The 18,253-nt window shown below is 41.5% G+C and overlaps 2 protein-coding genes across 3 annotated transcripts in view; one reads left to right on the top strand and one right to left on the bottom strand.

The window, feature by feature from the left end:
* Positions 1-5,088, bottom strand: part of LOC109913709 (phospholipid-transporting ATPase IH) — an 87,653-nt gene extending 82,565 nt beyond the window's left edge. The window contains exon 1 of one of the 2 annotated variants that reach the window (XM_048598033.1): positions 4,913-5,088. In XM_048598033.1, coding sequence (XP_048453990.1) covers positions 4,913-4,918 — 6 coding nt within the window. In that variant the 5' untranslated portion in view covers positions 4,919-5,088. Of the gene's footprint in view, positions 1-277; positions 629-4,912 lie in introns of those variants that run through there. The other variant, XM_048598032.1, reaches the window with a different exon arrangement.
* Positions 5,089-5,687: 599 nt separating this feature from the next.
* tubgcp3 (tubulin, gamma complex associated protein 3) overlaps positions 5,688-18,253 on the top strand; it is a 60,688-nt gene continuing 48,122 nt past the window's right edge. The window contains exons 1-4 of the mRNA XM_048598420.1: positions 5,688-5,946; positions 10,094-10,201; positions 12,790-12,857; positions 17,260-17,337. Coding sequence (XP_048454377.1) covers positions 5,871-5,946; positions 10,094-10,201; positions 12,790-12,857; positions 17,260-17,337 — 330 coding nt within the window. The 5' untranslated portion in view covers positions 5,688-5,870. The remainder of the gene's footprint in view (positions 5,947-10,093; positions 10,202-12,789; positions 12,858-17,259; positions 17,338-18,253) is intronic.

Here is an 18,253-nt window from a genome sequence, read left to right as displayed (position 1 = left end):
TGATCCACAGCCTCCCCTACACCGGGGACCTGATCCACAGCCTCCCCTACACCGGATACCTGATCCACACTTGGCGATGGAAGCCGTTCCCAAAAGCTCCGGAGCGGAGGGCGGACCGTGGGAAAGAAGAGTCAGATTTGAACAGGTGCCAGGCCCCGGGATAAAGCCTGGGCCGGGCCCGGGGCCGGGACCCCGGGGAGGGGGGTGGTAACAGGAGGGCGACAGATACTGTCCCCCACCCCTCCCAACGCCGGGAGCTGGGCCGAAGATCACTCACCCAGCGGCGGATGGTGCTCCAGAGCCCGCTCCAGTCCATCGCCTCCTCCCGGTCCCTGTCCGTCTCCGCTGCGCTGGAAACGGCGGCTCTAATCCGCTATTACACAGCGCATGTCCTGGTCCCGGGGGCTCCCGCTCTCCCCGGGAACTGATCCCCTTCCTCCTTCCCGAAAAGCAGGCTCCTCCTCCGGGCGTGCGGTTCAGGCAGAGCCCCGCACTCCCAGACAGATGGGGAACTGATTCACACCAACATCCCCAGGGTTACCGGGAACACGGTATGGGTGTGGGCGGAGCTCCTGCTCCTTCAACATGAATCTTTAATATTAATGTTTAATAACAGCGCTGCCTTGTTGCTGTTTACAGCCGCAGAGGGGACCTGCTGCCTCAGAAGGACAGGTTACTAGGTCTCCCACATTTCACTCTGCACGATATCTACGGCACAGAGATAGGAAAACAGTGATCGATTTTTCCTGCACAAATAGGTAGGCTATTTGCACACCAGATTCCTTTCAAACTGTCCGGAATAAGAAACGAAAGTAAAACAAAGAATGACTATATTCCGCCATTCCTGTCTCCGCGATAATTTTGTTTCCTAATCGATCTCCAAGGGTGTGGTGGCTTGTACAACAACTTGCTACCGGTGGGGAGATAGGAACAGTCCAGCGCCCTCTCAACGTGTGAACGAGGCCCGCAGCTCAATGCAAAACCAGACACAGAGTCCAAACACCCATGTGAATTGAGGTCAAATCAGATACTGTTACCAAAAGAAAGGCAGCGTAGGAGAAAGACGGGATCTCGACAGGCAGAGATTGAAAACGTAAAAGTTTTGTTTAAATTTGTAAAGCCTCGTCGTTCCATATGTTTCTCGGTGAAATTGAAACCGCTTTAAAGAGCTGTTTTGAAGAAGGATCAGACAGCTTCCTAATTTTGCATTTAACATTATTAACCAATTTCACTTTACCATGAGCGCTGGTAGCCTCACCATTTTTCCTCCCACAAAATCGAGGTTTACTTTAAAAATGATTGGTAAATGTTGTTTGGTATGATATACCATACTACGTGTGTAGTATAGTCTGTTTCTAAAGCAGTTGGGCAGAAGACAGCAAGTTTCCAGGCCAATAAGTATTGGATCAACCTATGTGAAGAATTAGAAACTTTTACCAACAAACTGTGTACTATGTACTTTTACTATTGTGCATTATCAAAAGAGCACTATGCTCTATCACCACCATCTTTTGCAATTCATAAGGAAATATACTGGGTACAGCAGCTCGCTCAGCTGACATGGATAACTCTCTTCATCCAGACGATCTTCTGCAAATACATGCCATGAATATTCTTGCTACAGTTCTGAAGAAGGACTTGATACGATAACTGTTTTCTCTCCACAGATGTTTCTCCAGCAATTTCTGTTTTGGTGCAGAACCCTATTACTTGAAGTTTAAAAGGCCATTATCTCCCCAGCAACAAGGAAAGTACCTGGAAGGGATGGTTATCAGCTGTTAGGCAGAAGTCCCAATTGCTGCCATACCTCCAATACCATCTCCTCTGATGGAAAGATGATCTATCCCACAGGATGTGCAGTATGAAACAAGAATAAAACAGATTCAGGCGTTCACAAAATGAACAGGCACTTCACTTCCTGGCGAATACTTTCCCGATATTTTCAAAATCACACAAGAACTAGAGGGCATAGGTTTAAGGTGAGAGGATAAAGATTTATAAAGGACCTGAGGGGTAACTTTTTCACACACAGGGTAGTGCGTGTACAGAACGGCTGCCAGATGAAATGGTGGAAGTGGGTACAATTGCAACATTTAAAAGGCATCCTGATAAGTATGTAAATAGCAAGGATTTAGAGGGATATGGACCAAATGTTGGCAAACGAAACTAAGTTAGATTGGGATGCCTGGTTGATGCGGACAAGTTGGTCTAATTCCGTGCTGTATGACTCCTTCTTCAAGATCTCCTTAGCCACACTGTTACAAAAACCTCTTTTTAAATGCCTCTATAAAGCTATAAATGTGACCATTTTGAATAGAAGGGTCTAGGCCCGAAATGTCAGCTTTCCTGCTTCTCTGATGGTCCTTGGCCTGCTGTGTTCATCCAGCTCTACACCTTGTTATCTCAGATTCTCCAGCATCTGCAGTTCCTACTGTCTCTTGAATATTATTCTGCCCAGCACCACGTATCCCCTTAAAATCATGACTTTTCAGTCTCTATGAACTTTAAGATTCAGCTGCGCATATCCTAACAGCAACAGGAGCTATTCATTCAACAACGCTATGTCACATGGACTAAATTGGTTTTCAGTCTGGCAATTTGTCAGTTTTAAAATTCTTATCAGTATTTTTGAATCCCTCATGTCCCCTCACCCCAATAACTTCTTCAAGCCTTAGAATCACTCCACAACCTCTGATTCTCAAATTCAGGCCTCTTGTGTATTTGTTCCTTCAATTACTCTACCGTTGGTACTGAAGCCTTCAACATGCCTAGGCCCTCAGCTCTAAACTTCCTTACGAAACCTCTTCATCCCTTTCTCCTCCTACCTCCCTGACAAGCCTTTTATTATTTGCTCCAATACATCTTTACATGGATTGGTATCAAATATTGATAGATAGTGCTTTGCAAAGCATCTTCAGGCTGTTTCATATGTTAAAGACATAGTACAAAGCAAAGTTACTTTTTGTTCTTGCTTAGATTTGTCTGGATGCTTAAATGTTAGCTGAAACTTTTTGAATTTTATGGGTCAGGGAGGAAGATGATCCTGAACAGATCTTCTGTCCATGTCTTGTGTTTCTGGGACTGAGCCCTAGAAAATTTGGGATCACAAGCTTATTTTGATGCAGTCACAGTCACAGTCTCCAGTGTTGTGGCTGCCTAGATGCTAGAAAGCAAAACAGAACACCAACTAATACTTCATCATACTGGCTTCTGGAGTGGAGTCTAATTTTTATTGATTTTCTTTGGTGCAACAGATTTCATAAATATAATCAAAAGATAATTCAGCTGACTGTATATTTAAAATTGCAGAGTGAGATCTTGTCTATTGATAAACCAGCAACCTCAATTTTCAAAACATGTTAAATATGGTGAAGGATTATAGGAAAATCAGGATTAAATCTAATATTCAGTAAGTTAAAATTGAAAAAAAACTTTTGCAATTCTTTAATACAGTGGATTTAATGATTGAAATACTAAAATGTTAAGTTGACAACACAATCAATTGGCAGGACTATCCTACATATTATCACAGTAAAAAAAAAAGCACTGGATTGTGACACGTCTCCAAAACACAATTCCCAAGAAAGTTTTTGAAAAGTGAATCTCCGACCTTCCCTTGGCTTTCAATCAGTAAACCTTTATAATGGAAGTCTTTCTGTGAAAGCATCACATGAATAGCCTTTATGTCCATGGGGAAGCTTGAGATGAGACGATGAGGCACCAAGACACTTACATTACAATAAATGTAACAATGCCCAACAGTGTTTTGAAACCAAATCAGAGGTGAGCCATTTTCCTTGGATTTATTTCAGATTTTAAAATGACAAAGACTAAGGGCACTTAATCAGAGAGGAAGAGAATAACAAAATTAACAGCAATCATTTTAGTACGTACTGGAAGTTGAGCAGGAAGGGAATCTCAGAAGTCAAATGAATTGTGACCAATTAATTTATTAATAGTTAATGTGAACGAGAGAAAAGGTTGCCATACAACTATTGGTTTGTGGTTCATTCATGCCCTTTACAGGAATTCTACTGTACTGACCTGGGATGGCTGACCTAGATGTCCAGCTGTGACCTCTTAAGACTTACTTCAGACTTGAGTAGAAAGGTGGAGTGCTTCACAGTAGACATAACCGTTTTTCAGATGAGTTGGCAGGAGGGGCTAGTTTAGTTTGAGATTACGTTCATCATGAACTGGTTGGACCAAAGGGCCTGTTTCTGTGCTATATGACTCAGAGTTGTTAGACAGAGAACCCATTTGTCTTCTAAGGCAGATGTAAAAGATTTCATTGCACTATTTTGAAGATGAGCATTTATTGTCAGAGATAACAAGGTGTAGAGCTGGATGAACACAGCAGGCCAAGCAGCATCAGAGGAACAGGAAGGCTGACGTTTCGGGCCTAGACCCTTCTTCATCTGCAGTTCCTACTATCTCTGAAACATTTATTGTCAGTATAGTTTGCTGGAAGATATTTATCCTTCAATCAACATCACCAAAATTACCTTTGCTGCAATGCATGTGATTACACTTCATTGGCTGTGGGGCACGTTGGAAAAACCTATGGTTGTGAAAGATGCTATGAAGTTCGTTTTAGATGAAGATAACACAATACAGAGCTGAAGAAGCACAGCAGGCCAGGTCGCATCAGAGGAGCAGAAAAGTTGACGAAACTAATGCTGCCTGGCCTGCTGTGCCTCTCCAGCTCCATACTGTGTCACCTCTGACTCCAGCATCTGCAGTTCTTGCTATCTCTGATAAGGTTCGTTTTCCCTCCTTTATAGATGTAACTCCAAACCCACGGCAATGTAACTGACTCATAGCTATCACTTGAAATGACCTATTGTTACCATCAGGGATGAGCAATAAATGGCAGGCTCATCAAACAACACGGATAAACTTAAAACAATACCTGCATCAAAAGACATGGAAACAGTGTGTAAGATGTTTAAATCTCAGCAAGAAAACCTCACACCGAATTCTCAAAGTCTAAGGCACAGGACGATGACTGCGGGAAGAACAACAAAAGTCAGCTCCACCCTCAGCAGGCCGCCAGTAACCATGGAAACGGCAGCTTCCCCTCACAGCCTTGCCTTCACCTACAGGCGCTTCCTCGTGCCAGCTTTTAGCTGTTTCACCCCGCCCACTCCACGACACTGCCCTATAACCCGCCATATCATTGCACGGCCTACTTCACGAGTAACCCAGTCATCGCCAGCCTACCGGAGGATAGCCCCGCCCATTCAAGGCCCCACCAATTTAAGATCCGCCCCTCTACTACGCGCCGCCCGCCCACAGGCTCTGTCCCTCAATACCCCATCAATCTCCGACTGCCCCGCCCACACCTTGCCCCCGCCCACATCTCTTCCATCATGCGCCGCCCATACTGGCCCCGCCCACCCCATTGTCCGCGCCTGTCGTCATGGCCCCGCCTTCTTCCCCACACTTCCACATCCCACTCCGTCCCCGCCCCTTGTCAGGGCCCCGCCCATCCATTGCCGTGTCCGCACGTTGTCCCAGCCCACTCGCCGCGCTCCTTTTCCTGACCACGCTCCCAAACACATAGCCCCGCCCACACACCGGTCTGGCCCGCAGCCGCACCCTCCTGACACTACCTACTCGGCGCCGTGCTTGCGTCTGGTCCTCAGGCCCCGCCCATCTCCTTCATGCGGCTCGTTCCCCCTGCCCAGGAAGTGGATGGTTGTAGTTCCGTTGCAATCCCGCGGGCTCTTAAAAAAATGGCGCCCTTGGCGCCGGGTAGGAGCTAAGACCGAGCCGGGATCGAACCTGGGCGAACTGTGGAAAAGCTGAGGCCACGGCTCCGACCCGGGAACTGGGTCTCTTAGAACAGGATAGTGGGAAGCCCGGCGATGGCGACTGTGGATCACAAGTCCCCGAATCTACTGTTGCAAAGCCTGTGCTGCCGGATCCTGGGCCGCAATGAGGGTGAGTGGGGCCGGGGGCTGGAGCTTTGTGAAGCCGGAGACTTGCTGGTCTGGCCTGGCGACAGTGAGGTAGGGAAATGTCGATAGCGAATCAGCCCCGGTTAGAATGAAAAACGAGCCCAAGTGGAATGTGGGAGTGAGGTACGGGCGTGCAGGGGAGGCGTTAGATAGGGTATGTTTGCAGGTGGAATTGAGCGGCTCGAATGGTGGCTTGTCTTCCAGAGGGGCTAACTGTACAGCGACGTCAAGGATGTTGGAGAAGGAAAGGGCAAGACTAGAAGGCGTTTCTCGCGTTGGGGGCAATGAAATTGAGAGGAGTAAAATTCGAGTCCTCCAATCGGAAATTCAGCTATTCAGAGAATAGAGAATGGGTTGCTCACGATTATTATAGCGCCAGCCAATATAGGGATAGTGAAAGTCCTGTGGTATCACCTGGGATAGGAAGAGTAATTAAATTGAGGAGATGGTATCAGAGGAAAGGGTTCAGGTTTTTGGAATGTAAACAGAATCTGGGTAAATCGAATGTAGTTGGAGAAAAGGCAAAGTTAACATTCAGTTGTAAGACAAGAAAGCCGTTTGTATCAGAGCAATGCTGGTCTTCATTGAGTAATCCAATCAATTCTGTTCCCTTTTTCTCTCCCTGTAGCTTTGCTGGTTTATTTCTCTTTATTGCCATCCTTTTTTCTTGTGAAATCACTAATTATGTCCACTTCCATGACCCTCATACACAGTGGGATCCAGATTATGAGCATTCAGTATGTAAAGATATTTTTCCTAAGACTTTTTGTTTATCATTTATTCATGTTACTCTTTGTTCCAGTTTCATCTGGTTAGGTTCTCCTGATCTCATTGAAATTAGCTGCCCTCCAATTTGGAAGCTTCATTTTAGATTATTGCTTTCTGTTGTCCATTACTAATTGAACTATACTTAATATCATGTTCCCTATAAGTTACTTGAACTCATTCCCTGGCACCAGAAATGTCACTTTCCGAGTTGCAGTGAACATACAAATTAGGCCATTTTGGTCAAGCAAGCATGTTCCACCATCAGTAACACCATGGCTGATCCGCCTGGCCTCAGCACCACCTTCCTGTCTAGTCCCTACACCTGTTGATTTCCTTGTCAGTTAAGAATCTGTCTAACTCAGCCTTAAAAATATTTAGTGATTGTGCTTCCCCTTTTTGGGAAGAGAAATCTGGGGACTAATGTTCTTCTGAGAGATTCTTCTATTCTGCGTCATAATTGAGAGATCCCTCATTTTTAACCTGTGCCTGCTGGTTCCAATCTCTCCTACAAGTGGAACTATCCTTTCTGCATCCACCCTGTTAATTTCCCTCTGATATTAAATGTTTCATTAAGATCACCTCTCATTCTTCTGTACCCTTAATGGATATAGGGCTGACGTGTCGAACCTTTGCTCAGAAGATAACGTTTCATCCCAAGAATTGGTCAAGTGAAGTTTGCACTGTTTTAATCCAGTTACATTCTTTCGTAAACATGACCAAACTGTATGCACTTTTCCACTTGTGGTGTCACAAACAGACTGTATAACTAGAAAATTTGGAATATATGAGAAAGCTAGATAGAAATGTAAGAACAAACATTCGGTTTCCATAGATATTTAGAAAGGAAAAATGGTAAAAGAAAATTGTTGGCACTGAGGAAGTCAGTTTAGGGAATTAATTATCAAAAATAAGGAAATGCCAGATTACTTAAGCATGTAATGTTGCAGTACTTTTCACTAGTGGGTACGAGTAACATGTCAGAAATGGGTGTATATCAAAAATGGAAAACAGAAGGGACCTTTGGAAAGTTATATCAAGCATGTGGTACTGAGTAAATTGTTGGATCTGCAGACTAACCAGTTCCTAGGTACTGACGAACCTTCTCCTATGGACATACAGGAAATAACTGGCAAGGTAATTAATGTATTATTTTGTTTTTCCAAAATTCTCTAGACTTGGAGAAGTTTCATTTGATTGGAAAATAGTAAGTGGAGCTTCTTTATTCAAAAAGGCAACAGAAAGTAGGAAATTGCAGGCCAGTTAGCTTAACGTATGTCAAAAAGAGGATGCTGGAAGCTATTAGTGAAGATGTTACAGTGTGCTGTTCGAAAAATTTGAGATAATCGGACAGTGTCAACAAGGCTTTGTCCAAGGGAAACCATGTTTAAGCAAGTTGTTGTAATTGTTTGAGGAGGTTAACATGCTGTGGAGAAAACAGATCTAGTGGATGTGTTGCAGTTGGTTTTCCAAATAGTATTTGTAAGGTGCTGTGTTAAATGTTTTTGCAGAAAATATAATTTCATGGTGTAGGGAAAGGAACACATTGGCATACATAAGAGGTTGGCTGGCTAACAGGCAACAATAAGCGTAAGTGTATCATTTTCAGGTTGGCAAGATGCAACAAGTAGTGTACCAGAAATAAGTTGTGATCTCAACCTTTTACAATTTGTGTAAGTGACTTTGAAGGAAAGGACGGAAGATATGGTTGCTAAATTTGCTAATGACACTGTAGTAGTTAGCAAAGTAAATTATGAAGTAGACAGAGGACATAACTTAAGCAAGTGGGCAAAGATCTGACAAATAGAGTTTAAAGTGGGAAAAGTGAAATTATCCATTTTGGGAGCAAAAATTGAAAAAAAAGGGCAGATTATAGAGATTGTGAAGGATTGCAGAGTTCTTGTCATGCAGAGAGATCTGGGTGTCCTAATGCATGAAATGCAAAATGTTACTATGCAGGTACAGCAAGTAATAAGGAAAGCTGATGCAATGTAATCATTTATTACAAGGGGAAATGAATACCAATAGGGAGGTTCTGCTTCAGTTATACAGGTCATTGATGAGACCATATCTGAGGTACTGTGAACACTTGTAGACTCCTTATTTAAGATCCTAGGACGTTATAACATTGACATCTACCTGGTAATGTGGAAAATTGCCCAGATGTGTCCTCTTAAACAAAAAGGATAAATCAAACCTGGCCAATTTCTGCCCCACCAGTCTACTCTACATCATCAGTAAAGTAATGGAAAGTGTCATCAAATGTTATGAAACAGAACTTGCTTAGCAGTAATCTGCTCACTGATGCTCAATTTGGGTACCGCCAAGGCCACTCAGCCCCTAACTTTGTTACAGCCTAGGTTCAAACGTAGGTAAAAGAGCTGAATTCCAAAGGTCAGATAAGAGTGACGGTACTTGAAGTCAAGGCTGCTTTTGACTAATTGTAGCATCAAGGAGCCCTAGCAAAATGGAATCCATGGGAATCAAGGGAAAGCTGTCTGCTCGTTGTGGTCATACGTAGCTGAAAAGAAAATGATTTGAGGTCAGCCCTCTCAGCTCCAGAGCATTTCTGTAGGCGTTCTCAGGGTAGTGTCCTAGGCTCAAGCACCTTTCCTCATAAAGCAATCTGCTTGTTCCAGGTATTAGTCCGATAAACCTTCTCTGAGCTGCTTTCAATGTATTAACATCCTTCCATATAGTTGGTGACCAGTACTGTACACAGTCCTCCAGATGTGGTCTCACCAGTGCTCTGTATAATTGAAGCAAACCTCATTACTCTTGCATTCAATTGACCTGGTAATAGACCATTACATTCTACTAGCTTTTTTGATTACTTTCAGTATCTGCATACTAACCTTCTGTGATTCGTGCATGAGGACTCCCAGCACTCTGCATCTCGGAGTCCTGCAACCTCTCTCAATTTTGATGTGCTTCTTTCTCTTTCATTTTGCCAAAATAGACTATTTCACACTTTCCTACATTCATACTGCCGTTTCCAGATCTTTGTCCACGTAACCTGTCTATCTCCCTTTTAGCCTCATGTCCTCTTTATATTGTTTCATCATTTTGTTTCATCGTTTAGTTCTCTGAATGCACATTTCCAGCATTTTTTATTGTTTATCCACACTTGTAAATATAATAAGTAGGCAAAAAATGTGGAAATTTGTAGTGTGAAGCATGGGAAAATATCTGAGACAGGGTTTTGATTGTATAATGTTCTGTATTGCAAAGTGATCGAGATCAGTTAAAATTGGAACATTTTTTGTCAGTGTTGTTGTTTTTAAGATCAAGTTTTAGTTTGTTTTAATTTCCCATCAGACCTCTGGATTTGAATAGGCCTTACCATGTGCAATTGTCTTTTATAGCTGATGTGGCTCAACAATTCCAGTATGCTGTGAGAGTAATTGGAAGTAATTTTGCTCCCACCGTGGAAAGAGATGAATTTCTTGTCGCTGAAAAGATCAAGAAAGAAAGTAAGTTGGCTTCTTGAAATAGTTCAGTAATCAATGAAAATGTTCTGTCAGTCTCTATCCAGGTCACTTAGGTTTGGAATTTTTCTTTTATGTCATCATGACTATGGCCAAGTTGTAGTTTGATTTAAGTTTTTGTCAAACCTGCGAATGTCAATGTCAATGTCTTCATTAGGTGCAATCTACCAATAAAATGATCCTTGCAAAAGATCACAATGCTAAGTCTTCTGTTTAAAAAGACCGTGTATGATATTAGTTCTTGCGCTCCCTCCTTGCATTGATTACTGCAAATATAACACTGTCACTGAACTCCTCTCATCCTCTGTCCTTGCCGTGATTGCTGTGTAAACAGTACTTATTACCAAGTTCTATGAATCACCTAGCTTACTTAACAAGTAATTACATGGAAGATTGGTACAAAATTGAATAGTTGCATGTTCAATGTTGAGGAGAGAAGGTGGGTTCCACATCAAGGTGGGAAGAAAAAACCTGCACATAGACTTTAACAGCCTAAACAAAAGATGGCCCTCCAAGGGAGGAGGTCACTTTTTTTAGTCCTACTTTGATTCTCTGGCGTTTCTCATCATTACCTATGATGCCAGCATATTTAATTCCCCATTTACTTTGGCATATAATTTGTTGCTGTTAAACAATAGAGCAGAAGAACAAAATCAACATTTCTGATTCCGTTGTTCTAGTGTTAAAAGATTTCAGATGGCAATCCAAGTACCTCCCTGTTCCTAATATTATTAGGGACAGGAGTTTGCATTCAGTACTTTTATCCTGTTCTGTGATTTGATAATATCATAACTCACGATTGTACTCTCACTCCACTTTCCTGACTGTCTCCATAACCCTGAACCTCCTTACAAAAATCCATCTAACTCAGTCTTGAATATAAAAAAAATCCAGGCTCCAATGTTCCCTGAGGAAGATAATTCCACTGACTAACAATCCTCTGAGGAAAAAAATTCACATTTCTAATAAAAGCAAAATACTATGAAGCGAGAAGCCTGAAACAAACAGAATGTAGAAAAAAAGACTCAGCAGCTCTGGCAATAGCTGTAGAGAGAGACAGTTGCTTCGAGTCTGGTGTGACTCCTCTTAAAATCTTATGTTGGAAAATGTTTTTTTTAAATACTTTTGACAGAGGCAGAGGTGGAACAAGGGGACAGATCGTATAGAAGTCCTGTGCAAAACACAAAAGAGAAGTTAATGGTGGTGAAAAGGAAAATGACAGTCAAGCTATAGTTTCTAGGACTGAAATGGACTTCACCTCCACTGGAGATCTTGTTCCAGAGCTTCTCACCTCATAACACAAACCCACACCACCACCTGCAACCACGCATAGTCTGCTCCTTCCAACATCCACAAACAGGACTGCCCTGGCAGACCCATAATTCAAACCTGTTCCTGCTCCACTGAACTTAATGTCTTCCTATCTTGACACTATTTCATATTCCTCACTTTGTTCAATCTCTTCTTACTTATGTTCATGATTCTTCTGACATCATTCAATAATTTCCAGTTTTGTGGTCCTGGCTTCCACCTCTTCAGCATGGATGTGCACTCCCTGCATACATCCTTTTCCCAGCAGGATGGTCTGAAGGCACTCTGCTTCAATACTGAGAAGACACCTTTGCAATCTCCATCCACCACCACGTACTTATCTGTATTCCTTTCACAACTTGATTTGCTGCCCTACTTTTGTGTCATCAGCACATTTTAACTACTGTTATCTAAGTCATTAAGATGTTGTAAATAGTTCAGGCCCAACAATGGATTTCTGTGCAACTCCACTAGGTACACTTTACCAACTTTAAGCTTTATCTCTTCCTTCTGCTTGTTGTTAGATAACTAATCCACTTCCCATGCTAATACGCTGTTCCAACACCATAAGCTCTTACCTTGCTAAGTAACTTTTTATGTAGCATCTTATTGAATGCCTTTTGAAATTCAACTACATCATATCCATTTATTAATCATTATCCGTGTGACTTTATTTACCATTTGTTGTTTGATTTACTTGTAGAAATCCTCACCTTTTTTTGTATCCAGAACGAACTTTCTTTCATAGAGCAGGTTTCCTTGTTTTGTGTTTAGTCGTTTTTGCTGGTTTCAGAAATTTGTCCAACCTCTGATCTCCCACTAATCTTTGGCTGTACTTTGTTTTTTCTTTAATTTGTTACTATACTTAACTTTGGGAATAACTGCTTAATTTAATGCTCATCAGTGCATCATTGCCTTTTTTTTTGGTGAAGAAACTGTCACCCCTTCCTGGTGTCGTGGCTGTAGGAGGTATAGGACGTAGTGGCTGGACTTCTACTTTTTCAGAAAATAGGCACATATGAGGACAGCAACTTAAGCAAAGCCTTCAATGACAGATGTATTAATTTTAATGGATTTTGATAAGAATAAAGTATGGATTGTGACCATGCTCCTTAACTTCCATTCAAACTTAATAGAACTGATAAAAATTCAAGTCTCCCCATGCTTGTGCATAGAATTGAGGTGGAGTGCATAAGTTCATGAGCTTTTGGTTTTGTGACTTTAAGATGAACATTTCCCCATGATAATGTTCTCTCTTACAGTGGCAAGGCAGAGGAGAGAGGCAGATGCTGCTTTGTTTGCAGAACTTCACCGTAAACTGCAGTCGCAGGTAAGATTTAATGAGCTCTTGAATGGAAGAAAACTAGTGACATTTTGAATTTAGGGCATGTAGTCTCTATCCCACTAAACTTCATTTCTTTTCGACTTAATGTTATTTGTTCATAGCAGATCAAAATGAGCATAGTCTTTTTTTCAGTCTTCCTGATCCATCTGTCACTGAGCAGTAATATGTCACATTTTATCTCTGACCCTAAACTGCTTGCCCTTTACAGATTATGCTTGATCAACAGATGTGATATTAAAATAACATTTCACCTTTCTCTGTTCAACAAACAAATCTATCACGCCTGTGCTTGCTAACTTACATTGGCTTCAGATTCAACAGCACCTCAATGTAAAAATTCCACTTTTGTTTTTAAAACTCTCCATGGCCTTTCCTTACCCCTCATCATCTCTTTACTCTCCTCAAGCCCTAAATCTTCTGAGATCTTTGCACTGTTTCAATTTTGTGCACTCATACATCCCAGATTTCCACTGCTCCAGCAGTAGCTAAATCTCCCACTAAATAAAATCCAAAAGAACTAAGGATGCTCTAAATTAGAGACAAAAATAGAACTTGCTGGGAAAGCTAAGCAGGTCTTGCAGCATCTGTGGAGAGAATTCAGAGTTGATGTTTTGGGTCAAGTGACCCTTCCTCAGAACTGATGGTAGCTAGGAAAATGTTGGTTTATGTGCAGAAGATAGGGTAGAGGGAGGGGGTACGGAGTAACTGATTGTTGGGGAGAGAGCCCAAAGAGAGAGATGAGCTGTCAGACAAAGGAGTAGATAATGATCTAGCTAGGAGGGTGAATAGCTATTAATGGGGACTGTTAGTGGCTAACATGGGTTGTGCGTTATAGCAAACTATGATAACAAGGCCTTGTTGTGGGCATTAGGGTAAGGGCATGGGACAGCTCAAGCCTTAAAGTTACAAACTTGATATTGAGTCTGGAAGACTGCAGGGTTCCCAGGTGGAAAATGATGTGCTGTTGAGCTTCGCTGGAGCACCATGGCAAGCCTGAGACAGATGTTGGCCAGGCAACAGAGTGGTGTGTTAAATTGTCAGGCAACTGGAACTTGAGGGTTTCTTTGCGAACAAAGTGCAAGTGTTCTGCGAAGTGGTCACCCAGTCTGCACTTCGTTTCCCCAAAGTAGAAGAGACCACATTGTGAGCAGCGAATGCAGTAGACTAGATTGTGAGAACTGCAGGTAAAGCACTGCTTCACATGGAAGATGTGCTTGGATCTTGGATGCTGAGGAGGGAGTAAGTAAAAAGACAGATATTGCACCTTCTGCGGTTGCAATGGAACGTGCCGTGAATTCTCCCACTAAACCTGTCTGCCTCTCTACTCTATTTCACCTTTAAAGATGGTCCTTAAAGTGCAACTCTTTGACCAAGCTTTTCAACATGTATCCTCATTCCCTTATGTGAGGTGATGTCAGATTTAGTTTGATTATGCTCCTTTGAACTGCTTTGGGGCATCTAATATGTTGAAGGTGCTTTGTGCAAACAAGTACCTGTTCTCACAGAAGCCTATCCGGACTAGTGAAACTATTATGAATATTTGTACGTCCCATACAATCAATCTTTAGTCTATACTATGTCTAGCGCACATCAATGTGTCGCATCTTGTTCCGATTGGTTTATAATTCCTTTTATTCCCATTCCTTGCTATTCCCATTCCTTGTTGTTAGCCATATTCCTGAAATTTTTACACAACATATTCCAACTGCAATGACCTCCAAGTTCAAACAGCTTATTCATTATGTTGTTAACATTCATCTCTGTACATGTTAAAATCAATCTACCTGTTTTACAGCTTCCAATATGACTTTTCATGATGTTGTGTTCCTATGTCTATCACGGTTTCTGTGTCCATACCCAATGACTTTCTTTCATCCTGAAATCTGGCTGCCCCTTCAAGTTTTCTAAGTTTCAAGGTTCTCAATTGCTATCCTTTCTTTAGCCCTTACTCTTGCCTTTTCTCTTTTTTTTTGTTCCATTTCATTTAAGCCTCTATTCATTGGCTACAGGCCAGTGACAAGCTTTCTTTATATACTGTCTCAAAAGCTCAAGATTTAAACACCTCTTATCAAATCTCTCCTTAACCTCTGAAATAACTAGAGGAATTTTCCAACTATGAGCCACAAGAAAAGTTATTGTGGGAATCCTCAAATATAGCTGAAGATCTCTTTCTTTTTTTTTAAGTCACACCGTGAATTCTGCCCTCGATGGGGCACCATGGACATGATCTTCACTGCACAACCACTATAAAAGCCAGGCAGGGAACAGCACCAACCCTTGTACATGGCATTCTTTGATCTCTCAAAGCTGTTTGATACTGTCGACAGCAAGAAATTATAGAGTATTCTTTGATATTTTCACCATTTTCTGGCTGCTCCATTATAACATGCAAGTTATGATACTAAGCAATGGATCCACTGCAGATCCAATTCACATTCGGATAAGGTCAAGTTGTATCATTGCACCAGTGCGCTTCCTGATCCTCCTTGCTGCGATGCTTCACCTCACCCCCGTGAGATCCGTATTGGAATCCAGCTAATCTATAGAACAAATAGAAACCTGTTCAACATCCTCAACCTGCCAATGAGATTCAAGGTAATCACATCCTCTGACATTAAACTACTGTATAAAGATGATGGTTGTATCTGCCCGCACTTGATGGTTGAGCCGCAAGCCATCATCAACATAATTACCAGTGCAAATAGTGCCTTAAAGTAAACATTTATAAAACAAAGGTACTGTACTGACTTGTCAGGTTTCTCAAATTTCTTGTGTAGTTTCTCATTCTTGGCATCATTGAGTAAATCTATAGTTTGCTTCCGGTGATTTTAATGTACTTTCCATAATGAAGCAGCAGTACAGCATAGTTTCTAGTTGTGGCCTAACCAGTCGTTCATTTGAATTATTCATCATCCCTTCCTTAGTATTTGTACTCTGGCCCTATTAATAAAAACCAAATACTATTGGCTTCTGTGACTTTATTTATACTTTCAAAGAATGATGTATTTGAATCTCCAGGTGTCTTTGTACATCCATACTCCTCATCCCTCCATTTGAGTGTATACTCTAACTCATCGGTTTTCCTCCCACAGCCCTTTATCTCATGCACATCCACATAAAATTGTACCTACCATCTGCTGGTCCGTTCTCTTAACCTGCTGATATCATACTAAACTCTTTTACACTCTTTCTTGCTGCCAAACTCTCTACTTTAACAAATTTGATTGGCCTTGCAGCATTTCTATTTGGAAAACCCAGCCTCCTTTCTTTACCTCCCTTTGTTCATTTAAAGGCAAAGGTCAACGGTCTTTCCCAACACGGCAGGCATAAATACTTCCACCGATACTACCTAAACTGCTGAGAGTTTTCATTATTTTAAGATTTTACTTCAGATTTCCAGCATTTGTAGAATTTTGTTTTTGTGTTATTTGGACACGTGACCATTTTGACACCACCTTCTTGTATTCTACTGTCCAGAAACTTGAAGTCATCTGAAACTGTGCCAGTTCTTACTCCTATCAAATTCCATTCACCTGTAATCCCTTGAATCGCAGACCTAATTTGGCTTCCAGTTGACCAGTGCCTCAATTTAAGAATTCTGGTCCTTCCATTAAAATACCTAATTCTTCATGCCTCGCTATCGCTGTAATCTCCCACGCCCTTTTGATTTAGTTGTGCTTTTGAGCATCTCCAAATTTATTTGCTTTGTAATTGGTGCTGTACCTTCAGCACTTTGGAGTTACCTCTTTTTATCAGCCTCCAGATTTTTATTTTTTAAGATGCTATTTAAAGCCTATCTCTTTGACCAAGCTTTTGTCCACCTTGCCAAATTTTGTTTACTAACTAGTGCCAAGTTTTGCGGTATAATGCTCCACCAAGGTGTCTTGGGATGTTTTCTACATATAGTATATATACAAATTGATGTTTACTCCCTGTTTGAGCATCTTTGGATTGTGCCATCTCATGCTTCGTGCGTGGAAAATTATGTCATGAGTATCTTTTTATGTCTGGGTATTGCTCAAGAAGAGCTTGGTGCCAAAGCCATGTCTGTCTCCATTCTAATGACATAAGTTTCCAAAATGCATCTGCCTCATTAGCTTTATCCTTCTTCCTCTCAATGATATTTGGTCTCTTCTTCTCAACCACCCCTCCTCCATTGCAAATGTTTCCTTTCTTTCCCCTTCCCCACTCTTCCTTTAGTTTCTCCGAAAAATTGTTGGTATCTTGATCTTATTCAAGTATCTGAATTATAACACATTGGGTGGAAGTGTCTGCAGTTATTCTGTTTGAACATTTGGATGTGTTTTAGATTCCTTCTGCTTTGTGATGTATAATTTAAACAAAGGTTGTCTTATTTTGTTTAACAGATGTGTTCTGTTCCACATAGGGCATTATAAAAAACAGATGGGCTGTACTCTACCTCCTGCTAAGCCTCAGTGAGGATCCACGTAAACCTCAAAGCAAGGTATCAGTAAAATTATCTTGGAATCGTAATTCCTAAGTACTAGCATGTCAGGAAGCTACTAACAATCAGCTCAAACATCATTTAAAGTGGAAGAAATGGTTGATTTATATCTTGGTACCAGATAATGTGACAAGGTAAAGTCGCCATTGTCCCAGAGCACCATAGGGCTGCTCTCTCATTAGAGAGAGATGACTGGTGACAGTGTAACCTGTGGGTCAACTCATTTGAGGCAAGGGACATCGTTGAGAAGGCCAAACCTTCATGATAACCTAAATAGTGAGTAAATCGAATCCATGCTGTTGGCGTCACTGTGCACCATAAACCAGCCAACTGAGTGAAGCAACTCCATATTATTCCACTTTTAGGTTCAGAACTTAGTTGATTGCAATATCTGATTGTTGCACAGTTGCTCGATATTTACTGTATAGACTAGTCATTCTGCTCAACTGACTTATACTGTGCTTAATGCCCCAGACCATTCTTCTTCATCTTTAAGCCCACCAATGTATGCATTCTTTCTCATATGCTTAGTTAAATGCATCTATGTTGTTTGCCTCAAATTTTGCTTGCAATAGGACATTTCATTTGCTGACTATTCTGTTCATGAACATGCTATTGGTTGTATTAGTGACCACCTCATAGGTGACTTCTAGTCCTATTATGACCTGTTTGATCGTCCTCTGTCTATCCAGTCAGACCTTTCCATGACCATGAAAACTTCTGTCAGACCACTCCTCAAGCTGCTCATTTCTACAAGAAGTCCCAGACTGTCCTGATAGGTCTAACATCTTTTTTTGTTTTTAGACAGGCTTCTCTCACATACTGATTTTACCCATTATTTCCCAGTGTTTTGTTTTTGCTTTTTTTTTTAAAAAAATATATTTTGTCCAAATCTGCTATAACCCTCGCTGAATTG

Source organism: Rhincodon typus, chromosome 6 (genome assembly GCF_021869965.1).
Source record: "Rhincodon typus isolate 14 chromosome 6, sRhiTyp1.1, whole genome shotgun sequence".
In the NCBI taxonomy this organism is placed as follows: domain Eukaryota; kingdom Metazoa; phylum Chordata; class Chondrichthyes; order Orectolobiformes; family Rhincodontidae; genus Rhincodon; species Rhincodon typus.
This window is presented reverse-complemented; position numbering and strand designations above follow the sequence as displayed.